We start from the raw sequence: 27,266 nt of genomic DNA, 5'->3' as shown, positions 1-27,266 counted from the left end.
CTGCAAAAGCTCTAATCATGTCCAGCATCTTGCAAGCTTGATGCCCAAAGTTCAATTCGCAGGGGGTAAAAATTGAGGGGAGAATATCTCCATTTTGCCAGCACCAGACCACTTCCAGCTTCAAACAGAGGGCATTTGAATTGTTTACTAGAGAAAACAGAGCAGTGCTGTAGAACAAACCATTTCTGTTCTTGGTCTTTCGGGGCTATGTAACATGACAAGTTAGACTCCCTAAGCCTCAGTGTGTTCCCATCTGTGAAATAGAAATCATGGTATTTCGGGGTATGGTAGCGCACACATTTAATCCCAGTACTCCATAGGCAGAGGCAGGCAGATCTCTGTGAGTTCGAGGCCAGCCTGGTCTACAGAGTGAGTTCCAGAACAGCCATGGCTGCATAGAAAGACCCTGTCTTGAAAAGCCAGGGGAGGGTTGGGGATTTAGCTCAGTGGTAGAGCGCTTGCCTAGCAAGCACAAGGCCCTGGGTTCGGTCCTCAGCTCTGGCAAAGGAGGGGGGGGGGAAGAGAAAGAAAAAAGAGCGAGAGATAAAAAAGAAATTGGTGGTGGCGCACGCCTGTAATCCCAACACTCGGGAGGCAGAGGCAGATGGATCTCTGTGAGTTCGAAGCCAGCCTGGTCTATAGAACTAGTCTAGGACAGGCTCCAAAGCTACAGAGAAACCTGTCTGGGGGAGGGGGCAGGGAAGGAAACATGGTACTACTTACAAGGTTTCATGAGCACAATTTGGAGAATGGGACTTCAAGGCCTAGACTTCATAAGGTGATCCTATCTATAGCCTAGAGCTTGCTTACCATGTGGAAACATCTTGATTTTGAACCTGTGGCAATTCAAAAATAATCATTGATAATAATAATAATGGCATAAGAGATGCTTGTAAAGTCGTTCAGCACCATGCCCAGTCAAGAGTGGAAGCACCGTAAACTTGGCAATTATGAATGGACATCTCAGAATGGACATCTCGGGAGGAAAGAACGTTATTTAAAAAAAAAAAAAAAAAAAAAAAAGGCCTGGAGGCAGAAAAGCCCAAGGCCATCCTGGGAAATGGCTTGGGGCCAGGGTGATGGAAGTGCTATCTGAAAAGAAAATGGTACGTGTGGCTCAGTCCTCCTGTCTGCACACGGCTTTCTGAGCTGGCTGGGTAGCTTCCCTGAGTCACAGATAATGTCACTCACTCACATCCGAAGAGTAATATGTAAGAAGTAGAAGTAGGTCTTCTACCCATGCAGGGTGCCCTGAGGTCGGAATCCAAGCCTCAACCACTGGGGAATTAAGGGCTTTGGATAAGTCACTTCCAGTTCTGGAAGGTGAACTTCAGAATAACCAATGGCATTGGCGAATATTCTCCATATCCTTCTCTCTATTAGCCTGGGACCCGAGGTGAGAGCAGCTAACAGCAGGGAAGGGGAAGTCCTGTCTGCCTGGTAAGGGTGAGAAGAAGCTGCTGCAATCTAGCTTGTACACTGACGAGGGCAAGCCACCGGGCAAGCAGCCCGGCTTGGTCACCTGCTTAGCCCTGATAGATGCCAGTTATTAACACAGGCCCCGTTTTACAGATGCTTCAAATGAGGTCAGGGAGGTGAACAGTGTGACCCAAGCCACAGGGGTGGTAAACGGTTGGAAAGCAGGATCGTAAAACCATTCGCAGCACCCCTTGGCATCTTCAAACTCTCCAGGGTTCTCCGTAGAGCTGCATACTTTCCTTGAGCCCAACCAGGCAGAAGCCTGGGGTTCCCCAAAAGGGCAAGCTGCCCCAGGAGTCTGAGCCGCTGAGGGTGTGCTGGGGAGGAACTGCCAGGCGGGGGCTCGACAGACAGGTGTCCCTCGGGGTCGGGACCCGCCCCGGCAGCACCTCCACACCCTTCTCGCAGCCCCTAGCTCCATGTATGCAAATCGCTGTTTTGCATGGGCCCAGGGCCAAGCGCGGGGGCCCTGCCAGGGGGCGTGGCCGAGGCCCCCGCCCCGCACCGCGTGCTCACCTGGGGAGTGTGCTAAGCCTGGCCTCGGAGTGCTGCCCCAGCCGGAGCAGCGGAGCGCACGACGGAGGTGGCAGCCGCTCCCGCAAGTGGCGGCAGCTGCGGCGGCAGAGGGCGGGAGGAAGGAGACCCTGGCTTCCCCGGGGGCCAGGCTGGGGCAGCCGCGAGGGACCTGGGGGGGCGCTGGCTTTGGCCCCGCCTGGGGCAGGATGGTGAATCTGGAGCCCATGCACACAGGTGAGGGGCGGAGTGAGTGAGTTCTGACAGGTGTCACTGCGCGTGGGAAGGGACCAAGGACAAGGACACCATTGCTCCGCGCGAGGGGCTGTGGAGGGGGGAAGAGCTAACTCCCGGGCGGCCAGGAGAGGGCGATGTGGATAGCGGGTCCTTCCGGGCAGGCGAGGATAGGTCGGTGTTGGGGGCGGGGAGGGGGTAAAAGAGGCAAGTTTGGAATATGAAACCTTGGAGTACAATAAAGAGGGGCTTGAAGTTCCTGAAGTCCCAGATCTGGGGAGTCAGACTGTGCGTGGGCCTTGGGTGTGCTGAAGTGCAGGAGTCCCAGGAGGTGGTTCACTCACTCAGCTAGGGTGTGGACCTGGGAGTGCATACGTGTATCCACATGCTGCGTGTTTGGTGTCCGGGCACCTGTGTGAAATGCAGGCAAAGTGGGCATGAGGGGTGCCTAGGGGAAGTGGGTAGGGCGGAGCAAACCCAAAGGCACACCTGGGGCAGATGCCATGCCACAGGATCGTTCATTGATTAGAACTTGTGCAAGCATGTGTTTGTGTGTGTCAGGAGTGTCTGACTCTCCCCCCCGTGTGTGTTGGGAGAATTGGTAGAGCAAACCCCAAGGAACCTAATGGGTCTGGGACCACACGTGTTCCAGATGTGTCTGGGTGTGTTGGAGGTGTGTAGGAGCCATTCACATTATCCATTTGTGCTATGGGCTCAGTGCATAGTAGTAGGCCTGTATCCTAGAGGGGGATGGTGACAGGCACATATGAGTCCAATATCTCATGACCTCCTTTCCTGAGTGGATAGGAGCCCAGGAAACAGAAAGGCCAGAATCAGTTTTCCCTACATGGACAAATGAGGGGTATGTGTGTGGAGAGACCCACCGTTCACTCTCTGATCCTTTCATCCACAGCTGGGCTAAGGATGCTAATAAGCTAAAGGGTTGGACTTAGTGATTTGGGTTGAGGGGATGGCTGATGTTCTGATTAGCTGCCCGAGGTGTTAAACAAGGAACATAGTCAAAGTAAAAGACCCTGGACCTAGTTTAGCTACTCAAAGCCGAGCACCCTACCTCTCACCCACACAGTGCAGGGACCAAGTGGATTTTCTTTAGGACTTGAGGGTTGCTGCAAAGATTGTGCTAATTGCTCTAGAAGAGCAGAGAAGTGGGGAGGAGGAAGAGGAGAAAGAAAGCAGATCTTCTGAGGCACACCACAGAGCAGACCAAGCTGGATCTTCCCATCTTCCAGCACTCCCGGAAACAGATACCAGTGGGGGCCCAAGGGGCCCGTGATGCCTAGTTCCACTGAAGCTGTTTCCCAGCAGGGCTAAGTGCAAGGGCAGCCGGCGGAGAGATGTTGGCACTCAGTGGCTGGTGCCCCAGGATTTGCCAGGAAGGACTAGGTGAGGCTGAAGGAGCCATCCAGCTGGGTGTCGTCCAGTGTCTGAGGAAAGTCTTCAGCTCCAAAGCACTACAAACAACTGAAAGCAGCTGGGAACAGGGCCTCTGAATAGGCATTCATCCCTCATTTCTCATCAGAAAGGCCAGTGCTCAAATGGGAATTAGTCTTGTCCAAAGGTAGCTCAATAGAAAGTGGGGAGTTCTTTAGAACCGAGATCAGGGACTTCCTGGGGGGTTTTCCACCTCCCTGTCTACTGGAGGCTTCTCTTCTAGCCTGGGGAAGTGGGAGGAGGTGGAACAGCTGGATCCTGGCAGGGTAGCAGCCTGGGAACTGGAAGGATCTGATAGAGAGCAGGAGAGAAGAGAGGTTGGGAAGAGAAGACCGAGAAGCCCCTCCACCCGTGCAAGCTCCAGGTTGATGCTTCTCAGAGATCCATACAAGCTCTTTTGCTCTACATTGCTGTGGGCAGAATGTGTTGAACCCAAGATGGGGTGCTTCCTCAGGATGGGGGCTCACCTACCTTTGTGTGCATTGCCTGATTTACCTCTCCACTTGTTTTGAAGGCCTCCCTGCCACTTCTTTCACCAGCTCCCCCCAGGGTTATTGGTCTTCCTCCATGTCACTCATGATGTCTTGGCCCCTCTGTGGTGAATGCTCACCATTCAGTGGCAGAGCCGAAGGTTCTCTGGTTTGGAACTTCCTGTGCTATGCTTGCCTTCTCAGCGGTGCGTCAAGGGCTTCATTGTAATTTGAGACAAGGTCTTGCTACATAGCTCAGGCTTATCTCAAACTCAAATTAATACTCCTGCCTCAGCTTCCCCAATTCTTGGATTACAGGCATAAACTACTATGCCAGGCTTTTGGGGTCTTTGTAGGGCTTTTTGGTGGGGGCCCTGCCATCTGTGAGGAGGGAGGGATCCCCTTCTTTCTTTGGATTGTCTCATTATAGTCACCCAGGATGGGTCTCTTAGCGTAGGGTCCTCTTAATTTTAGAAATTTGTCCCTCCATAGTAATCCTATATTCTGCTGCTCCTTGAAGACTGACATGGCCCCCAGAATTCCCAACCTCAGGCCCTTAGGGATGCCTCCTGGTTGGTTTCCTGGAGTAGCCTCTCTGTGGAAGGAGGATGATAGCAGTCTACAAACCTGGATAGAGACTTGCTCCTGGGTCCCCTTCAGAGGGCTCCATGACTGTATGGCCCCTTGAGTCAGCTCCATGTTCTTTCTCTGATGGCCTAGGGATAAACTCTGATTCAGGTTTACCACAGCCTCCATTCTGTGTTCTTCTTCTTCTTTTTTTTTTTCTTTGAGCTGAGGATCGAACCAAGGGCATTGTGCTTGCCAGGCAAGCGCTCTACCACTGAGCTAAATCCCCAACCCCCATTCTGTGTTCTTAGAGAACCTTTCACTGTGGAGCCTGGAGATCTGAAAGTGATGCAGGGGTTCTTAGAGAGGGGGGCTTCCTGCTCTCAGGCCTAGAGGGACAGAAAAGAGGCAGTCAGCCAGAGGGTCCCAGTGTCTGGTCGGTCGTTCCGTTTCTCACTGTCAGCTGTGGGAGGGAGGCAGAGTGTCCCAGACCTGTGCTAGATGGAGCTCTGGAATGCCATTTGGGTCAAAAGGCCTGTCAGAGGGAGGGAGAGGGGAAACGTCTACACCAGAAGAGTTGGAGTCTTAGCTGGTTCAGAAGTGGCACTTCAGGGTCCCAGGAAGTCTGCCTTGTAGAGGGACCCACGAAAGCAGGAGTTTGAGGAAAGAACCCAGATGCAAAGTCTAGTCCCTTCCTAGGATAGGAATAGGGACAACGGGTGAGGGGGAGGGGCTCCTATTTGCTCAGAATAGCCTGGACTCAGGAGGACCCTCAGTCTGCTGCCTCGAGGGAGCCTGTGTTTCCAGGTGTCTATTGGGGGAACTACTTTTGGCCAGGCTACAGGAAAGCCAGGCCAACTTCACTCTATGACAGTGCCAGATGGGGCAGATTGGGGTCTATATGAGGCATCTGGGTGCTTACACTCAGCAGCTGAGCCTCCTCAGGGAAGGGAGGGTGGCATAGAGCCGACTCAGACTAAGATAAGAGCACAGTTGAGCTGGCCCCACCCCACACCTCTCTCACTCACCCCCGGGAGTGCTGTCTGACCAGCGAAGGGTTATTGCCAGCGTCTCAGGGAGTTTCGGTGTTGGCCCATTTTTAGGCTGAGACCCAAGGGTTCGTCCCACCCATCAGCATCAGCCTCCTACCCAACAAGAACAGGTTCTTAGCATCTGAGCATGCTGGGGACAGACAGATGGAGGAAGAAGGTTTCCAGAATATCTCACTGGCCCCTCAAGGAGCCCCACCCCCTGCCTGGAGAGTCAGGCTGTCGCCAGGTCTAGGCAGTGTGAGAGGGCCTTGGATGTCTTTAGAAATAACTTTTAGACACGATTAAGACTGAGCTTTAAGTTTGTTTAAAGGACAAGGTGAGAAAGCTTCTTGATGTAGATCGATGGAGGAAATGGGTGTTAGAGGAAGGCTGGGGTGATGGGCAACAAAATAAGGCTCAGCTCAAAAAGCTACCTGTTTCAGTCAGTCCTCATGGTGTAGGCGTGTACTCCCAGCTCCTCCTGGGAGGCTCAAACAGGAAGATCACAAGTTCAAGTCCTGCATGACCTAGAGAGAATTCAAAGCTAGCCTGGGCAACATTGAGACCCTGCCTCAAAATAAGGAGAGCTTGGGCTGGAGAGATGGCTCAGAGGTTAAGAGCACTGGCTGTTCTTCCAGAGGTCCTGAGTTCAATTCCCAGTAACCATATGATGGTTTACAACCATCTGTACTGAGATCTGGTGCCCTCTTCTGGCCTGCAGGGATGCAGGCAGAACACTGTATGCATAATTAATTAATTGATTAATTAATTTTTTAAAAAGGAGAGCTCTGGGGCTCTCTCAGTGGTTGCAGGAATAAGACTATAGTTCTGTTGTTGGTAATGCACACACCAAGCTGTCCAATTGAATGTCCGGAGTTTGGAATAAGTTGATTTGGGAATTCTGGCTGTCAGTGCAGCTTCGCTGTCCCTCAGGCTTTTCCTGTTCCTGTGAGCAGTTTCCCTCTAAAGGCAGAAGCCGAGGATTCTAACAGCCTCCTTGGTGAAGGACAGTCACAGAGGTGCAAGATTGAAAGCCACCCATGTCCTAGGGAATTGGGAAGGGCTAAGGGAGGGGCAAGACCAGGATGCAAGAGGGGACTGGAACCCGTGTCTAAGCCCATGCTGTTTGGCAGGCACCCACTCTTTATTCCATTCATCATTTCATTCAATCTCATCCATGTCCCTGGAAGATGTGTTCATCATCCCTGGTTCTGGGTGAGGAAATTCACATTGTCGTTTGTAGCTAGGGTCCCCTTGGCTTCTTAATGATGGCATTGGATTACACTCTGGTTTGTCTGCTGCCAAAACCCATGCTCTGAAGTCCTGACTTCTGCCTCTGCTGAAGCAGGTTCAAAACCAGGAGAGACTTTCCTTCTGTGAACAGTGGCAGTGGCCCCTGCTGGTTCTACACATGCATGCATATACTGTCTGGAAAACTGACATTGGCAGCAGGAGAGGCTAAGGCTCAAAGAAAGCCTCCCTGGGACTGGAGAGATGGCTCAGTGCTTAAGAGCACCAACTGCTCTTCCAGTCTTCCAGAGATCCTGAGTTCTATTCCCAGCAACCACATGGTGGCTCACAACCATCTGTAATGAGATCTGGTGCCCTCTTCTGGCCTGCAGGGACACTTGCAGGCAGAATACTGTATACATAATAAATAAATAAATCTTTAAGAAATAAAAAAAAAGAAAGCCTCCCAAATGCAGAGCAGAGGAGGTGTTCCTGAGATTTCCATGACACCCCCTACCCCCAGTGCAACATGGCTGTCTAGGAAGGCCCTACAGAGCTCTCACTATATACCCGGCTATCTTCCTTCTATAAACAGTGTTCTGAAAACCACGGGGACTTCTAGAGTGACCTTATTTCTTCCCCTAATTCTGGTGCATTGGCTGGTGTCTGCATCTCTGCTTTGCCTGGCATCACATTCACTTCATTACAGAGCTGTAAATATGTTTAAGATCTACACACATTAGTGCCATACCAAAAAGAAAGAGGTGGCACTTGCTCTCCTGTTTTCCTGAGGCAGAGGTCCACTCCGTTCCCTCATCCTGATCACCTCCAGACCTTGGATGTCTACTGTGCCAGCTGTCTGATTACCCGATGCAAATTCAGGCTGCCTTTGTGACAGGGATTGGCTGAGGAGCCGCATATGCAAATGAGCTCACCAAGACTTTATCTGGTTTGAAAGGGTTAAAGAGCTGTCCCTGAGAAGAGGGTGCAGTGTGTGTGTGTGTTGGGGGGGGGGGGGGCGTCCATACAATTTGAATAAAATATTCTCTGTCTTAAACGGCAGGATTTGATTGGTTTAATAAGGAGAGGGCTGAGAGAGTGAGTTCAAAGTTGCCTCTTTCTTTTCCTCGGCTGACTGAGGAGGAGGTTTAGGGCCTCCTAGGCTATCTGTTATGGGTAAATGTTTAATTTATTGCAATGGAGCGGAGTGGAGAGGCCAGAGCAGCAGCACTCAGGGACTGACATGGGACCCTGAGCAGGTTTGCTTTCTCAGCTGAGCAGTTTGGAGGAATAGAGAGCAGGGAAGGAGCCTGAAAGGACAAGGTCTCTAAGAAAGGTGGCAAGGAGGTAGGGTTGATTTCCTAGATCATGCACTGATCTCTGAGAAACAGACAGACAGCAGAACTGGGAACAGAAAGGTAAGACAGGCAAACTTTGGTTAAATATACTTACTTTCTAGGGTAGCCTTGTTATACAGAATAGGGAACGAAAGAGTGTTGTTTGATTTGTATTTATCATTATTTTATTATTTTTTGAGACTAAATCTTCTCTAAGTTCAGAACTAGCCTGGAAGTTATGGTCTTCTTGACCTAGCCTCCTGTGTGCTGGGTATATAGGCACATGCCACTACACCTGGATTTCTATGAAACTTTAAGAAGATACATTCCCCTAATTCCAAAAGAAATTAAGGGTGGGGATGGACAGTCCACCCCATCCCCGCCTGCCATTCTAGGTCCTTATCCTTGTTAAATTTTATCCACTATGTCCAGGTGAGGGGAGGGTGCTTATGGGGGATACAGAAGGCGAGAGACCCCGCAGTAGCTGTGAAGACATGGAGAAAAGAAAGGCCAGGCTAGGAAGCTAGCCCAGAAGGAGGAGATTTGTACCTCCAAGCTTATGAATATTCTAATGGCTGTGTGTTTGGGAATTTGAAAGTCTGATGGTTGTGGTAATTACACGTTCATCTTTGCTGTTTAGTTAAAGCCACGAATGTCACAGAAAGAAAAATGGTGACCTGCTGTTAAAGTCAGTGGTGTTTTTCCTGCAGAGATCAAGATGAGTGGGGATGTCGCAGATTCAACTGATGCCCGCAGCACTTTTAGCCAGGTGGAGTCAGGTAAGATGTTCTCTTCTGGGGATGAGTGGTTAAGAGACACTGACCAGCAGTGTGGTGTCTCTTGTTGCTCAGCATTTCAGATCCCAAAGCTGGAACATGGGCCCTGAGGACCTCTCTGGAGATACCAGGGCATGACTCTGGGGCCTTGGAAAAATAGATATTGACCTTGATAGAACAAGCCTCTGTAACCAGGCCAGGAAAGAGCCAGAGCTTTGGGAAAAAAGGACAGAAAAGTTATCAGGAAATGTCACTCTGGTAGTGCTGGACATCAAACCCAGGGCTTTGCAGATGCTAGGCAAGCAACATTCTACCACTGTGTTCTGTGACGTGTGTGTGTGTGTGTGTGTGTGTGTGTGTGTGTGTGTGTGTGTGTGAGAGAGAGAGAGAGAGAGAGAGAGAGAGAGAGAGATGCATATACAAGCACATTAAACCCAGAGCTTTGCCATGATAGGCAAATGCTCTACCACTGAGCTCTTTAATTTTATTTTGAGACAAGGATTTGCTAAGTCACCCAGACTAGTCTTAAACTCACTATATGTTTCATTAAAAAAAGACTTTTAATTTTATTATTATTATTATGTGTGTATAATATGTATGCATGGGTGCACACATGTCAGAGGACAACTTTGCAGAGTTTCTTCCGCCTTTATGTGGATTCTAGGGGTGGAACTCAGGGCCTGAGGCTTGTAGAGCAGGCACTTTTATCCACTGAGTCATCTCTCTAGGCTGCAGTTCACGCTTTGACGTGCCGTTCTAACACAGAAACAATAGGCTGTATGGTCAGCTCCGGAGAGAACCTGTCTTTGATAGATGCAAACTAGGGTCTTCCATCCCTAAATCTTTTTTCTGTTTGGTTTCTCTGTGTAGCTGTCCTAGAACTACCTCTGTAGACCAGGCTTTCCTTGGTCTCTTACAGAGATCTGCTGGTCTCTCCCTTTGAGTGCTGGGATCAAAGGCATGCGCCACCATACCCGGCTTCCACCCGAGGTTCTTAACAGTCTTCCTTAAAGAACTAAGCAAACGGGCCTGTGTACAAGTGTTGGCCTTCTGAATGGCGTGTGTGTAGCTGGTATGTGAGCTCTGAGAGGGACTGGTGCCTAGACATGACTTTGCCTTGTGAAGAAAAGAACGGAAACAGGAAAGAGTTGAGATGTTTCTATCTTCTCTCTTGTTTCCACCATAGCCCAAGCCTTGGTTTGAAAATGCAGTGTAATTAAAAAGAACTTGAAGAAAGATAACTAGAACGATAACGTTAATAGCCTCCCAACGAGGCCCCAATTAGTGTTTCATCTGGATCATTAGAGACACAGAAGTGAGAGGGGGAGAGAATCGAAGGCCACTAAAGTCTTTCAACTGTTCTGCAATATTTTAGTTTCTGAAGCTAAAAGAGTGACAAGTCGAGGTGGGTATGTGGGGAGGACTCATCTTCAGAATATACTTTTACAGATTTTTCTGCTCTTCAGTTTAACAACGAAACAGTGTCTACTTGTTTGGGTAGCAATTCAGGTAGAGCTACGACAGTCTGTATGTTCTGCCCTGTGTGGACCAGCTGGACCAAAGCATGTGGACTAGTTGCACCCATTTTTCAGGGTGGTGTTCACCCCACCGTACTGGTGATGGAACTTAGGTGCTTATGCATAGTGACCAAACACTCTACCACTGGGCGACATTCCTCGCCTTACTTACTGCTATCATCTGTTTATTTTTACACAGTGTTTTGCTAAGTTGTTCTTGAACTTGCTCTGTAGCCCAGGCTGGCCTCCAACTTACAATCCTCCTGTCTCAGCCTCAGCTGGCATTACAGGCCTGCTTGATTACCAAGCCTGACTTTGGTCAGTTTGTTGGTGTCATATGTGTTTCTAAGGTTGGTGGAGAAGGGTAATGGTTCTTAGTATCCTTTGATCTCAGGAAGCTGAGATGAGTTCTGCTGAAGGTGCTGGGGGCTGTGCATGGACTGATGCTCTACCCTAGAGGAGAATGGAGTCCAGAGCTGTGGTTCTAGAGAAACTGTCCTTTTCCTGGAACCAACTCTGCTCCCCCAGGCTCCATTGGCCCGGACACAGTCGAGCAGTGACCCCATTGGAAAAAGACCACCCTTATTGATAGAACTGGGCTTTGCTGTCGGTTATCCTGACCAAGTTGGGGGATCAGTGTGAGGAGTTAGAATGAGACCCTGAACCCTGACAATGGGCCAGGAAGGTGGGGCTTCCACTGTAGGAGGAGGCCAGGAAGTCCAATGTGCTATGTGTTGCCTGGGCAAATTCTACCTCTGGTATGGGACAATGGGAGCTGTGTAGTAAGAGGACTCAGGGAGAAGGAATTTGGGGGTGAACTAGAGCTGTCAGAATCCATCCTGACACGCTGCCAACTTCACCTGACTCTTGCCTCTTCAAGAGGTAGACCCTCGAAGGGCATGGTTTCAAACAGACCTACGATAAAAAGCTGGCCACCAAGCCAGGCAGGGTGCTGCTTTTCTGTAACCAACACCCAGAGGCTGAGACAAGAGTGTTGACAGTTGGAGAGTTCAAGGCCAGTCCTGACTATAAGGAGTTCCAGGCCAGCCTGGGCTCCATACGGAGTTCCTGCCTCTCCCTCCACGCCAAGAAAAAGCCTACAAACGGAACTGTCTAGGTGGGAGCCCTACTGGTGCCCTATACCCAAGGAGTCTGGGATGTGTAGGTGGAAGCCCCATCTCTCACTCTTCCCCAGCCCCTGCCCCTGAGAAAGCCCACCAAGCAGCGGCTCCACCCTGGGAGGGAGGGTATTTAAGATCTGTCCCACAGACTTCCCCTCCTGTTTTCCCTTCATGGCTTCTCCTCTTTCCCAGGACCACCCGGGGATGTTTTGCTCAGATTAAACCTGGACTTATTAATTTGGCCTGATGTTATTTACTGCGTCGGTGGAGCAGCTTAATATGGGGGTACAGAAGCTTTTCAAGAACCACTTACTAGCTACCTGATTTGATCATTCATCCTTGTCACAGTGACAAGAGAAAATGAATGCTGTCTTAGCAGGTAGGCTGATGGTCAGTTGAGGTCTAAAATCCCTCACCACTGTCTTGTTGATTTTTTTTTTTATTATTATTATTATTCATTTGAGACAAGGTCTCACTATGCAGCTCTGGCTGTTCTGTGACTGGATGTGTATGTAGACCAGGCTGCCCTTGAACTCACAGATCCCCTTGCCACTGTCTACTGAGTGCTGGGATTAAAGGCATGCACCACTGTCTCTTTGGGTCACAAAAAGTGCAATTAAAAGTGCCTGGTGCAGGGCGGTGGTGGCGCATGCCTTTAATCCAGCAGATCTTTGTGAGTTAACAAAACAAAAAAGTGCCTGGTGTCTGTGGAAGTCAGAAGAAGGTGTAAGATCCCCTGGAGCTGGAGTTTTGGCACTGGGAATCAAATCTAGGTCTTCCACCTCTCCTGAGCTTTCCTGCTCTTCTGTAAGCCCCTTAGGGGCTTTGCTCAGTGGTAGGATTAATGCTTAGGTGATCCTAAATTAAGGGCAAGGAAAAAAGAAGTAGCCAATTAAAGCAACCAAACTTCCTGGAAAGTCATTCTGACTCTTTTTTTTTTTTTTTTTTTAAACTGTGGAAAGCTTATTACCAGTTACAATGGTTACCAACTTAGTTTAATGGTTCCCTTTGAATTTTTAAAAGATACATTTACCTCCCCAGCAGGGCATGAGTTAATGGGTGGTTTGTCTCTGGGTTGTAAAGGAACTATAAGCAAAGATGACCTAGAAAACCCCCTGTATACTGGAGAGCACCCACAGTATTGTGTGAAACCCCTAGGGCACTGGGGTTGGGAGCTGGGAAAAGGAAGTGAGTTGTCCGGTTCACTCTGAGTTGGCGGGAAATCCTTGGAGAACTTTCTCAGACCTGCAGGGCAATTCATCCTTCCCCCTTTCTGCACAGAACAAAATGCTCAGGACCTCAGATTCTCCTTTTTGCTGGCGACCAAGGAAGACTCTGGAATCCCTGTCTCCACACCCCCACTACACTCCCTTCCGACAGCAGGTATTGAAGCCTACCTCCTCCTCTAGCTGCCAGCTATTGTTAATTTGTTAATTCCTATTGCTCTCTCCCTGCAGCTACTTCATCTGCACTCTGTTTTATTTATCTTGCAGTGCTGGGAATTGAACCTAGAGTCCCAGGCATGCTAAGCAAGTGCTCTCCCATTGAACTGTACCCCTAGCCATGTGTGCACACTTGCAAATGCATGCACCTGGAGCCCAGAGGACACATCTTTTCCTCAGCTACTAACCACCTTGTTTTAATATAGGGTCTCTCACTGGTTTGCTTAATCAGCTAGGCTAGCCAGCCAGTAAGTCCCTAGGCTCTTCCTGTCCACACCTCTGCCCCAGCTCTGGGATTACAAGAGCATGCCACAATGTTTTATTATGGAGGTTCCAGGGATTGAATTCCAGTCCCAATGGAGCACTTTACCAAGCCAACTGTCTGTCTCTCTGCTTGTTTTTGAGGCAATCAGACTGGCCTAAAGCTCATGTAGCTCAGCTGGCCTGTACTTCAGGCAGGCTCTCTGCCTCAGATCTCATCTCCTCTTCTCAACAAAACAGTTGAATAAAAATATAGTCTTACTGGGGCTGGAGAGATGGTGCAGTGGTTAAGAGTACTGACTGCTCTTCCAGAGGACTTGAGTTCAATTCCTAGCACCCACATGGTGGTTCACAACCATCTGAAACTCCAGCTCCAGAGGATCTGATGCCCTCTTCTGACTTCTGAGGGCACCAAGCACGCATGCATGATACATACATACATACATACACACACACACACACACACACACACACACACACACACACACACACCAAAACAAAACAACAAAACATTCACACATAAAGTGAATTTAAAAAATAATAAAAAATATAGCCTCGGGGGCTAGAGAAATGGCTCAGAGGTTAAGAGCACTGGCTGTTGTTCTTCCAGAGGTCCTGAGTTCAATTCCCAGCACCCACATGGTGACTAACAACCATCTGTAATGAGATCTGGTTCCCTCTTCTAGCCTGCTGACATACATGCAGACAGCACACTGTATACATAATAAATAAATAAATCTTAAAAAAAAAATAGCCTTACCTACATTTCAAAATCCCTCAGGCTATAACTGACAGCCCCTACCACCAGCACAGCTGACCCTTAGGGCTTTTGGCTGTGCTGATCACTTTGTAGCCTCAAACAGGAGAAAGGAAAGGCAAAAACCAAGGTTTCAGGAGGAAGGAACAAGGAAATTGTGGCTGAGAATGGAAAATTAACTTGTTTGGGAGCCAGAATGGGACTCACACTGTGTGATACCACCAGCTTCTTCTCATCCTGGCTCTGTGTGAGCTAACTGCATATTTGGTCAACATTCCTACACGGATCTTCAGTTTCTTCTTTACAAAGGAAGGCTTTGGACCAGATCATCTGGGAAGGCTAGCAGGTAAAGGCATGCTTTGCTGCCTGTTTGCACCTCTCTCAGGTGCATGTAGGTTTCCCAGCAAGTTGAGCGCCTGCTCACAGCCGGCTTCCTCCCAGGTCCCCCAGCCGCCAGTGCTCCTCTACTGCCTCCCATTGTGTTCTGTGTGGACTCCCATCCTATTCTCTGGCCTGGCTGGCAGTCCCATGACCACTGTATGTGACCTCCACTTTGCAGCCTATGCTGGGCTCTGGAGTCCCTGCCCCCATGGAGCTTTCCTTCAAGGACAAGGAGTCCTGATGCTGTGGACAGCTGTGATAACCGGGGTCTGTTTACGGGCTGTGAGCACATTCTGGAACAGAGGCACTGAGAGTGGGTGTCATTATCCCACTTTGCAGGTGGGAAATCGAAACTGGAGATGGGAAAGACTGTTAGCCGAGGTTCCCAAGGTCCCTTACCCAGCACATGACAGACTCAAGTTTGGACTTTGTTTTTGTTGTTTTTGAGACAGGGTTTCTCTCTGTAGCTTTGGTGCCTTTCCTGGAACTCACTCTGTAGCCCAGGCTGGCCTCGAACTCACAGAGATCCATCTGCCTCTGCCTCTTGAGTGCTAGGATTAAAGGCGTGCACCACCACTGCCTGCCCAGTTTGGACTTCTCTAGTGACTTTCTACCCATAGATGCCAGTGGGAAGACCAAAGGCTACCCACCATGGAAAACCAGAAGATTGGCAGCATCACAGCAGATGTCTGAATCAAGAAATGTGGTCTTGCAGGACCAGAAGGAAGATTGATCCAACCCAAGACACAAAGCCCTTCCTGGAGCCAGAGAGTGCTTGCTGGATGTCTTAGTTAGGGTTTCTATTGCTGTGATGAAAACAAAGGCAAGCTGAGGAGGAAAGGGTTTATTTCAGCCTAAATGTGCATATTGATGTTCATCCTTGAAGGAAGCCAGGACAGGAACTCAAACAGTGCAGGACCCTGGAGGCAGGAGCTGACGCAGAGGCCATGGAGGGGTGCTGCTTACTAGCTTGTTCACATGGCTTTGCTCAGCCTGTTTTCTTATGGAACCCAGGACCACCAGCCCAGGAGTGACCTCACCCATAATGGGCTGGGCCTCCCCCATCAACCGCTAATTAAGAAAATGCAGCTGGATCTTATGGAAGGCTTTTCTCAGTTGAAGCTTCTTTCTTTCAGATGACTCTAGTTTGTGTCAAGTTGACCTAAGACTAGCCAGCACACTGGGGATCAGAGGGAAAGAGGAGGGTCAGCTGCTCCTGCTCTCCCTCCTCCTTTGGGAATCAGCATTCATCACACTAGAGGGGAGGGAGGGTACTGGGCTTTGTCATTCATTCCTCCCAGTTGAGACATCCTTGTCTTATCTGTGAGACTTGAATGACTAACATTTGTCTGCGATCTAGAACCACCCAGAAGACTCAGTTGTCTGGTGGTCCAAAGAACTTACAGTATGGCTTTAAACATGATGGGTGGACCAGTAAGGAGTAGAGAGATTAGTGATCTCCTCAGGCCTTCGAGGAAGAGTAGCGATGCCCCAGGACTGACTAGTTTATTGGGTAGAGGTCTGTCCCTTCTTGGAACTCATACAGCTATCCACCCTCCCCAGTTCCTGAGGAACTAAGCTGAGGATTGCCACCAAGAGCTTCCAGGGAAGGCTAGGAAGGAGGCTGTGGGAGGTGAAGGTAGCTGTCAGTCCCTAGGTTAGTAAACTGGTCTTTCAAAAGCTGGAAAGACAGGAGAAACCTAGAGGTGCTTGAGGGTCAGATGAGACTCTGGGACTGTGTGTAAAGAGGCTCCTCTTGACACCTGTTCTAAGGAGACTCGTGTGTGAGCGCGTGTGCACACATGTCCTGCCTGATTATGACTAAATGAGAGTGGGTGTGAACACACCTTGAAAAGGCCACACCACCACAAAAACACCATCAGGTAAAACACCATCAGGTAAAAACACCATCAGTCACAGGTCGGTAATTAGGAAGTGTGCTATTATTGAGAGACATGGAGAAAGTGCCTGGGACTTCAGTTTTCTTGTGATGATGGGATGGGGGGGGGCATCTGCAAAAATAAAGCTGGTCTCTAGGGCTGAGCCCCAGTCTGTCTCAGATCCATCCCTCCTTGTTCCTCACTTCTGCAGAGCCAGGATAGGTTCCTGACAGTATTAGGATTCTCAGAGGACCTCTTACTGTGCCTCTCATGCCCTCTGTAAACATTCAGAACCTTCCTTGGAAAGTGAGAGCCCCTGTTAAGGAGAGTACCTATTCTTGTTGTTTACTTGTTTTCTATTCCTAAGAAAAGCCAAACCCTCCAGTGGTGGTGGTGCACACCTTTAATCCCAGCACTCGGGAGGCAGAGACAGGTAAATCTCTGAGTTTGAGGCCAGCCTAGTCTACAGAGAGAGTTCCAGGAGAGCCAGGACTATGCCTAGGAACCCTTATCTGGACCCGCTTCCCTCGCCGCCGCCCCCCCAAAAAATCCAAACTTTCTCTTGGCTCCTTGTTCATACATGAATTGATTTCAGTGTCTGGAGTTCCTAATACCCCTCATGTACAACTCTTGTGCTGTAGTCTCTTGTTTTGGTTATCTTCAGAGTGGCTCCCATCTCACCTTGTTTCCCTTTTCTGTGTCAGGGAAATTAGAAGGTAGTGACTCACCACCCAGGCTTCCAACTGTGACTGTTTGCTGAAAGTCTCAGGAGAGTGGTCTACAGTGCCTGGATTTACTTACTGGCCTCCAGCCCTTGCAGAATTGTAGCAAATAGAACAGCCCCAGTGGTAGCTCATACCCTGACTGACTTACTGCTCCTCTGTGGGGTGTGGGGGTAGCCAAGGCTTGAACAAGCCGTAAGCAACTGGTGGTCCCACCTACACTGCTCTCTTCCTCATGGAGGTCTATTTAAAGAAATGGCTTCCTTCCTTTTCAGCATAACAGGGGGCAGGTTGAGGACAGAGAAAGGGCACATGTGAGCCATCTTCACCACCTGGCTTTCCTTCCTTGCCTCCGAGTATATCCCTGTTTCCCAAATGGAAACATTTGGAGGACCATTTGTTTTTCCAGTCTGTCACAGATCAGTATCCAGTCCTGCTGTGTTGTGGTGGCATTGGGTGAGACTCTGGGGTCTGACCTAAGACCGCTTTCAGCGGCATCCAAATAGCTCTACACCCATGTCAACAGGAAGCCCCTTGGTGTGCTACTAGTGTTTCTAAGGTCTTACTCTTGCAGTTTGTACCTGACCACAGGCCTTAATGCAAGTCTGCAGACTAGCCTTGGCTGGTGGGCCATACTTGGAGGTGCACTGCTTAGGAACACTTTGTGTTTGGTAGAAGGATATATCTTGCCTTTGAACCCCTTGAGCAGTGGGTACACTGGAACCTGGGCACATCTTCCTATGGCCTTGATCCAGAGATGTAGACATGGGTGGGTGATTTGGGGACTCCAGTAGGAGACAGGTGTCAGTATATTCATGAAATGTGTGGCACCTTGTCTCTGGCACACAGGGAGATTGGCCACTGCAGCATCCTGGGCCTTTATTCTTTACCAAAACCCTCCCCAAGAAACAGATGAAGTTGGGGCAGCAGGGGCAGAGAAATTTCAGGCAGCACCTGCTACTGAGTCCCATTTCTAAGCCATTTGCTGTGGAATGGGGCACTGCCAAGGACAAGAACAGAAAGGGATGAGGGGGGCCCACTTCTCTCTCATTTCTTTTCCCAACATCCTCTAGTTTGGGGGGCACAGGTACCGCTTTAGAGCTGAGTGTACTTACAGGGGAGCTATATGAAATCATCCCAGCTGGGGCTAAGTTTTCCCTTATGTGAGTCTTAAATGTCCAAGGAAGAGTAGGGTGGGTTAAAGTATGACCAAGATCCTTCCTCTAAGGTGGCCAGATTGTATACTTAGGGACTTCAGCCACCAGCAGTTCAAAGTGCCCTCCTGAGTTCTCCAGAGACCCATGAGCTCACTGGTGGTGGGTCATGGATTAAGGGCAGGGAGGGGAGGCCTTTGTGCCAAGGCAGGCGCCTGGGAAACAGAGCTGTGGGCATCTCCCAAAAAGCACCAGTGAAACACTCTTGTTGACTCAAACAATAATAGGTGCTCATTTGCATGGTGTTTTACATATAGGTTCCATGCAAGGTCTTTCATCTCCTACCACTGCAACAATGCCCCCCCACACCCTCTCTCTCCTGAGTCCATTGGGGGGGAGGATACTGTGTCCCCTAGAATCTAGAACCTCCCCCGCCAGCCTTCCACCCCTCACCCACACAAATACCAACCCAATTCTTGGCTTATCCCAGAAAAAACAGTGGTTGGCCTTGCCCAGGTGTGCCTGGTCCAAGTCTGCTCTAGAGCAGGTGGCCTGGCAGGTCTGACCCAGCAGGTGACCTCAGGTATGGATGCCCCACCTGCCTGCTGTCAGTTCCAACAAGGCCCCCAACAGTGGGTCTGCCCACTCTCACCCTTGTTCAAGCTGGGAAGAGAATAGAAAAAGTCAAACCTGGGAGCCCAATAGAGGTTTGGAGAGGAGAGGAAACCGGGTGGTTGCTATGACAATGGGGTCCCGCTCATCATTTGCATAGTAGGGTGATGATTTCCATACTGCAGGGTGAATTTCCATATCCCTGCCTCAAAGCCTGCTGGGGTGGGGAGGGGGAGAAGGGAGAGGTCATTTGAAATTCAAATGAGGCTGATTAAGGTTTTCTTGAGGAGGGAAGCGTGGACAAAAGGGGTTAAGCTGGCTAGCAAATGTTGGCTCAAGGGCTCAAAGTTATCAAAGGGAGGCGTGCCCAATTCTCGATAATTCTCTGGCAGCCTATCTCCCCAGACGCTGGAAACCTGCCTGTGGTTGTTCTGACTACCTAGCCAGACAGACTAGGTCTCTATCCCCTCCTGCACCCTCTTGGTGGCAGGCTCATGGTCAGGACCACTGAATTGTAGTAGTTCTGGGTTCTGACCTTCCTCTCTCTGATGGCTTCAGGACTGCTTGTGTCTGGGATTTTATTGTCTGAGAAATAGTCTCTGTAGTTTGTTGGCCCACGGAGATGAGAGGACAGCTGAATTCTGGACTCATCTTTCCCACTACACCATCTAAACAGGCAATGTCCCTCTTGGAGGCTGTGTTTATGTCTCCGGTGCACACCCCAATGTTTTCTAGGCTCTTTGAATGATGTGAGTAGCTTACGATGGACTCTGTTCCTCTCTAGCCTCCTCTGACCTCAGGGTCATTAGTTAAAGGCTTACTGCTCATTGCTCACTATTTAAAGGCTTTCTGCTCAATTTTCTCATCTATAAAATGGGGTTAGTAATAGTATCTACCTCACAGAGCTTCTGTGAGGATCAAAGTTTGTTTGTAAAACACTTAGAACAATGCTTGCCAGTTAATAATGTCATTCGTTAGTATTCATCCCTGGAGGACAAGGTGTCCATGTATGGGTGCAGTGACCTAATAGCCAATCCAGACGACCTCTATTAGAAGCATGGACTCTGTCTCCTAATCAATCTGGTCTGTGGTCCAGGACTCCGGAGCTAGTGACTGCTGAGTGGTCATGTGGAGTGTGTGTGTGTGTGTGTGTGTTGTGTGTATACATGCCCTTGTGAGAGGACTATGTTGGTCCTAGCTCAAGTGTGTCTCCATCTCTCAGGAAATAGGGGCAAGAAGAAGGGAGGGATCTGAGGAAAGAGCCCTCTTCTACCTAGTGCTGAGAGATGGGAAACTCAGCAAGACTAAATGCTATTTAAAATTCTAGAAAAGCTAAGGCGTCTCTCTTTTGCTACTACAGCCACCCCAAATGACGTTTCAGCTGGCAGTAATATGGTGGCATTTGGATAGCCAGTCACTAGCCTCTCTAGGACTTAGTGTCCTTACCTGTAAATGACAAGTCTAAGATTTAGAGTCTATCTCAGAACTTGCTAAGTATCCAAGGTTGGCCTTGAACTCCTGACCTTCTTACTTCTACATCCAAAGTGCTGGAATTACAGGCAGGTGTTGCCCCACAGGGATCAGATTTAACTTCATGAACACACAGATGATAGACATCATGCCTCTATGGTCTCCTCTGATTTAAAAAAAAATATTGTATTCAGTGTGCTCCACTAATGTGTGCATATTGAGTATGGTTAGAATAGAGGTCTGTTTCACAGAATCTTTAATTGCCTTTGAATACAGACTTTGCTGTTTTTCCAGGGTCAGGAGACTCTGAGTGTAGACTTTGATGAGAAATCTTAGATTGCTGGGTCCTACTTCCTTGCATGGGGAACTGAGACCCTAGACCCTTTCTGAGCTCAGGATGCTCCTTCCTCTTGGCCCTTTGACCATCTTGTCCAATTGGATTCTTTCTATTAATGATTTCAGCATCAATGTTTCACCAAGAAGAGATCCAGGGCAATGCATGGGTACCCCAGAAATCCCTATCCATAGCCCAGATGGATAAGGAATGGGGATTATTCTTCCTAAGGTATCAGAAGACTGTGGTGAGATGGATTTCCTTTATCAATGAATGACATGAAAAATTGCAGTGGGGAGCAGGGAGGATACTGTGCATCTGTTGGACAGGGTCCTTTGTGCCTATGGCATCACCTCAGGCTCTTGACCTTTGGGAGAAAGGAACTGATGAATAGACTTCAGATTCCATTTTTTCTTTTTGAGATAGGGTCTTAAAAGCCCAGGCTGGCCTTGAACATCTGATCCTCCTGCCTCCACTTTCAGAGTACTAAGATATTAGGTTTGCACCACAACACATGGCTTCAGGTTTGACCTTATGAACACTCACACAGAGAATGCATGTCAGATAGCTCAGTGGGCCATGTCTATCAAAGTGTTTGAATTCTATTGTTCACATCTTTAGACTAGAGAAATGGGTATTTTAAATTGTGAAAAACCCCAGGTCCACACACTGATGAGATTCTGAAGGAAACTTGAGAGGTCATGCAGTCCTAAAGCAGTGAGTAGCTCCTTTTAGAAGTGCTAGTTTTGACCATCAGTGGCTGCCACGTGGTATTGATTTTAGGGAAAAGGATAAGGGTGCTAAAATTCATTGGTGATGTCAGCCTGGGCACTGTGTACATGATTACGGGCATGTGGAGAACGTTTCATCACCATCTACACCCTGACTGGACCAGGGATATGCACCTAGTAGAGAACTGAACCTTATACCTCCTAATTCCTAAGACAGTGCTCGTCTCTCGGTTCATCCTGGGTCCTGCTCTTCAAGCAGCATCAAAGGTTCCCCTTCGGTTCCTTCTAGCCATCTCCTCCTAAAGAGAAGGTAGCAGGAATGCTGTTAGGAACTTTTGTTTTTGTCATTTTTAATCATGTCTCTGTGTCTCTCTGTGTGTATATGCATGTGAACGCAGGTGTCCTCAGAGGCTGAAGATGTCAGATCCCTCTGGACCTGGAGTCACAGGTGGTTGTGAGCTACTAGATGTAGGTGCTGAGACTTGAACTTGGGAGGCTCAAGGGGTACAGCTCCTAGAAACTTTTCATTTTCTTTTCTTTTTTTTTTAGCTGAGGATCGAACCCAGGGCTTTGTGCTTGCTAGGCAAGCGCTCTACCACTGAGCTAAATCCCCAACCCCTGAAACTTTTCATTTTCATGTCAAGAGGAGATTGAAGACTAGGGTGATGAACAGTTGCAGTACATCCAGTAAATGCAAACAAAGCAGCCTTGAAAATGACCCTACAGCCCACAGCCCATTCACAGTGTGTTCTCGGGACAAAACCTTAAAAGGGGGCCATACTTTCTAGTTCATTGGTGGAATTAGTTATTTATTTGTGTGTGTGTGTGTGTGTGTGTGTGTGTGTGTGTGTGTGTGTGTGTGTGTGTATGTGTGTGTGTGTGTATGTTGTGACAGAATAGCTTTCCAAGGGTCTACCTTCATAATGCTAGCTTAAGAAGTACCAGCAAGTTGTCAGATTGTCCTAAAGTGTCACTGGAAGTCCTATTGGGTTATATACTTGGGGAAGAGCTGCTGAGAACCATCCAGAAATGGGAGAGGCCCAGTCTCGTCGCTGAGTGCTCCTAGCATTGTTTACCAGGCAGAAGTGAAAAATCCTGCTGGAACAGTTCTTGGTTTAGGCTTCCACCTCCCTCACCCAGAGAATTGTTCCCCAGGCAAAGTCACATCCCATGGCTGCCAAGGCCATGCAAAGCAGGAGGCCCATCAGTCTGGGTGTCAGCTCTCTTGGTTCAGAGGTGGGAGAGCAGGCCCTCTTCAGGGCCCACCTTCTGGTGTTGGGGAGGCCTGGCAGGCAGCACAGCTCACTTGCTGGCCTAGTGTTCATCAGATACCAAGGGGCGGAGAGCTAGAAGCAGGAGCTGCCCCACAACTCACACGTCCTGCATTCTGCCCCTTTGGTTTCTTCTCATCTGTCGGGTATTATGACCACCCTGACCTAAGGGGAATCTACTCAAAATTCTGGGACTCAAGAATTCAATGTGCCTTTTAAAGCCCTGTTTTGATCACCTGTACTCTGCACGCTAGGATGCTGGCTTCTTATTCAACCCCAGTGCCTTCAACTGTGGCCTCTGACATCTTACAGTGTTGAGAGCTTCTTGGTAGAGATGAGGTCTTGGGTAGCAGGTTGGACCAAGGTGATTCTAGAGTTGGGAATCCAAACTGAACCTCGGGTGAGTGCTCGGACATTCTCTGGGTTGATGCTGTTGGCAGTGGAATTGTGCTAGAGTGGAATTCACACCACATTAGAGTCCAAGAACTAAAGCTTTGGTCTTCCCTTAGGGACTATTCCCAACACATGCCAACCCTTTAGAGCCTTCTGTCACTGTGGGTGCAATGACTGTCTCCTGAGCAGGCTAGGCTGGGCTGTAAATTCACTCAGGTTATGTCTATATGTATCTCGGACTTGAGAGTTGGAAGATTGTTTCAGGGATACTTGAGACTCAGGGTCCTCATTTGTAAAGGGAAATAAATAATCAACCTCGTCTTCCCTAAAGGCAAAAATCTACCTGGGTAATACCCCTGGGATCCGGCAGGCCCAAGAGCCAAGGTTCCAACAGGTTTGCCTAACCCTTGTTTTCTCTCTGTGGAGACCTCCTGACCCACAGATTCATAAAGACTAAATGCTAAAAGAAGCTTGCAGAGACCCAGAAGGTGGCCCTTAACAGTTTAACATAGATGTCACCCCTTCATCCCGAAGGTCACAAATGGGAGATTCTGGACAAGCTTTGGGAGCCCTCTCTGCCCTTCCCGCTCCCTCTCCTTCCTTCCATCACTAACCTTCTGTTTGTGTGTACAACAAACTGAAGGAGGCAGGCAAGCCTCGCTGCATCTCAAGAGGCACAGAGAGGACCAGGGAGAGGGAAGACATGGCCCTTATACCTTCTGGTCCACTGCAGTCAGTCCTGGGACTTTCAAGAGGGGGAGAACTGTAGAGATCATTTGATAGCCCATTGATAAATTAGTGATGTCTGCTTGGGTGTCCCCCAGGGCCACAGCCACTGCGGGCTCCCCCGTGGATAATTTCAACAGAATTCCCCTTTGCCCCAAGGTGAGGCCTGCTTTCCCAGAAGCCCTACAGACCCTTGTTCTCTTCGGTTGGGTCTGGCTAAGCTGGCCTCTCTTCCACACCAGACTCTGGGAAGGACAGAAAAGAGCAGCTGGTTTCATCACTTGTGTCTAAGATGCTGCAGCAGCTTTAGATGTCCCTCACTGAGTCGTTTTTTCAACTTTTACTTACAAAAAAAAGTTTAGTCTGGGCTGGAGAGGTGGCTCAGTGGTTAAGAGCTCTGCTGCTCTTCCAGAGGACCCAGGTTCAATTCCTAGCACCCACATGGCAGCTCACAACTGTCTGTAACTCAAGTTCTAGTGGATCCAACACCCTCACACAGACTTGCAGGCCAAACACCAGTACACATAAAATAATAATAATTAAAAAAATTTTAGTCATATGGACAAGAGAAAAATATTTGAAGAATTACCTCATCTCTCTCTCTGTCTCTGTCTCTGTCTCTGTCTCTCTCTCTCTCTCTCTCTCTCTCTCTCTGTCTCTCTCTGTGTGTGTGTGTGTGTGTGTGTGTGTGTGTGTGTGTGTGTGTGTTTGAAATAGTCCCATATAGCCCAAGCTGGTTCAAACTTGCTACATAGCTGAGGATGACCTTAAATTCCTGATCCTCATGTATCTACCTCTCAAGTCCTGGAAGTATATAGGCCTGTATCACCATACCTGGCCCATCTGTATTTTATTATTATTTTAATTTTTAATTTACTTTTACTTTTTAGAAACTCATTGTTTAAAAAAATTTTTTTTGGATTATTTGGGAAAGGGATGCTTGCTCTGACACCTGTGTGGAGGTCAAAGGTCAATTTACAGGAGTGGGTTCTCTCCTTTCACCATGTAAATCCTGGGATTAAACGTAGGTCTCAGGCTTTGTGGCAAGGGTCTTTACCTACTTAGCCAACACACTGGTACCTTATCTGTATCTTGTTTGTTTGTTTGTTTCTCAAGACAGGGTTTGGAGCCTGTCCTGGAACTCACTCTGTAGACCAGGCTGGCCTCGAACTCACAGAGATCTTCCTGCCTCTGCATCCCAAATGCTGGGATTAAAGGCGTGCGCCACCACCATCCGGCTTATCTATATTTTTTTAGACTTATTTATTTTATGTCTATGATTACTTTATATTAGTATGTGTATGTATACTATGTACATGCCTGGTGACCTCAGAAGTCAGAAAAGGGCATCAGATATCCTAGAACTGGAGTCATGGATGGTTGTGAGCCACCATGTGGGAGCTGGAAACAGAACCTAGGTTCTTCTACAAGAGGAACAAGTGCTCTTAACCACTGAGCACCATACTCTGTATTTCTTAAAGATATAATTGCTATTTATTCATCTGGGCTTAGTCGAATTGATACTGATTTATCATGATGCAATAAAGTATAAAATACAGTATTACTGTCTCTCTTTTTTTTTAATGTATTGATTGTGGTGTGGGGTATGTATGTGTGTGCCATGGTGCATGTGGAGGTCAAAGGACAGCTTTTAGGAATCACTGCTTGCTTTCTACCTGGCTGAGACCAGGTCTCCCTTGTTTTTGCTATGTAGTATATACCAGGCTAATAGCCTAATAGTTTCTCAGTGATTCTTTTATCTCTGTCCCCTTTCATTCATAAGAGTACTTAGAGTACAGATGCACACCACTGCATCAGCTTTTTACATGGCTCTGGGGACTGAACTCAGGTTGTTTGTGTGGCTGTGATTTTACCCACTGAGCCATCTCCCCAAACCCCCTCCAGGCTTTGAGACAGGATCTCACTATGTATCTCTGGCTGTCAAGGAATTCACTGTGTAGACCAGGCTGACCTTGAACTCACAGAGGCCTGCCTGCCTCTCCCTCTTGAGTTCTAGGATTAAAGCGTGAGCCACCATGTGTGCCAGGGTTCCTGGGCCCATCTTTACAAATATTGTTAAGCAAAGTAGTGGTCATAATGAAACACAACCCAAAGGAGTAATCAATGGTCTATTTCAGCTTAACCCTAAGCCTGAACAATGGGCTTTTTAGTAGGTAAATCTTCCCAGTCATCAAAAATGGGAATAGTAGTTCTTCACACAGCTTTGAACCAGGCTTGGTGACACACACCTGTAATACCAGCACTTGGGGGAAGAAGCAGGAGGATTGCCACAAAGTTGAGGCCATCCTGATCTACAAACTTTATACTTCCTATATTGAGGCTCAATTCTGTGTCCTGGAAATACTTGTATTAGACCTATTGATCTGTTCCCAGAGATGCCCTGTTTGTAGCAGATGAAGTTCCTGAAAGCTCCTTGGTTAGATTCTGACTATAACCCATTCCCCAGATGAGCACATCAAGAAAAATTTAGCCAAGATATCTAGGGAGGGAAAACTGGGGCTGTAACTCAGCGGGAGAGTACTTTCCTAAGCATTTTGTCACCGACTCCAGCCATTTGTTTTTGTCTTATTTTATTTAGTTTCACTTTTGTAACTTGTGTGTGTGTGTGTGTGTGTGTGTGTGTGTGTGTGTGTATCCTTTCAAAAACACAAAAAGCAGAGGCTAACCCAGTCAGCCCCCCTGCACTCAATACTCACCCTCAGCAGCTGTTGAATTCCTGCCATTCCTGTTGCTGGAATATTTTCTTGTAAATTACAGACACTGTAACTCTCAGCTCTAAGTGTGGGAGTATGCATCTTTAAGGCGTAAAAGGCATTTTCCTTTTCAAGCACAATTATCATTATTACACTTAACAAATTGAGCCTTCATTTTAATTCTTGTGGTGGTTTTGGTGGTCAAGGATCTTAAAATATGCCACTTGAGTTTTTAATTGCCGGGTGTATCAGTTGTGATTACTTCTACTCTTGGCTCCAGTTTGACACTGGCTGTTAGGACTGTTGACAAAAGTCTGTATCAGGATCTGCATTGTGATAGCAATTGTAAAAGTGGGGTGTATCTGTTCAGTTTGACTGCTTTCACTAACTGTCCTCGCTGGATAGAAAAGCAGATTTCCAGTTTGTTAAAACAATTTCCCAATTAGAATAAACCTGTGGTTTACTAGTTTTAAAAATGATTGACTGATTGATTACCGATGGGATTGGGGAAGGAAGACTCACACATCCCACAGCCCGCAGTGGGAGGGAGGAATCGGAGTTGGTTCTCACCCTCCGCTTGTTGAGGCAGTCTCTGTTGTTTCTGCCTCTGCACTTTGAACTCCAGGCCAGCTGGCCCCCAAGCTTCCCGAAATTCTCCTGTCTCCATCTCTCTGGGGGTGCTGGTACTGCA

At 48.4% G+C, this 27,266-nt stretch overlaps 1 protein-coding gene across 2 annotated transcripts in view; it reads left to right on the top strand.

Annotated features, from left to right (window-relative positions):
- The first annotated feature begins 2,201 nt into the window (after window positions 1-2,201).
- The window catches only part of Pou2f3 (POU class 2 homeobox 3), an 85,263-nt gene continuing 60,198 nt past the window's right edge, over window positions 2,202-27,266 (top strand). For both annotated transcript variants that reach the window (XM_036193860.1, XM_036193859.1), the window contains exons 1-2: window positions 2,202-2,229; window positions 9,024-9,092. In XM_036193860.1, the coding sequence (XP_036049753.1) occupies window positions 2,202-2,229; window positions 9,024-9,092 (97 nt within the window). The remainder of the gene's footprint in view (window positions 2,230-9,023; window positions 9,093-27,266) is intronic.

The sequence above is a fragment of the Onychomys torridus genome, chromosome 7, assembly GCF_903995425.1.
Source record: "Onychomys torridus chromosome 7, mOncTor1.1, whole genome shotgun sequence".
In the NCBI taxonomy this organism is placed as follows: Eukaryota; Metazoa; Chordata; class Mammalia; order Rodentia; family Cricetidae; genus Onychomys; species Onychomys torridus.
This window is presented reverse-complemented; position numbering and strand designations above follow the sequence as displayed.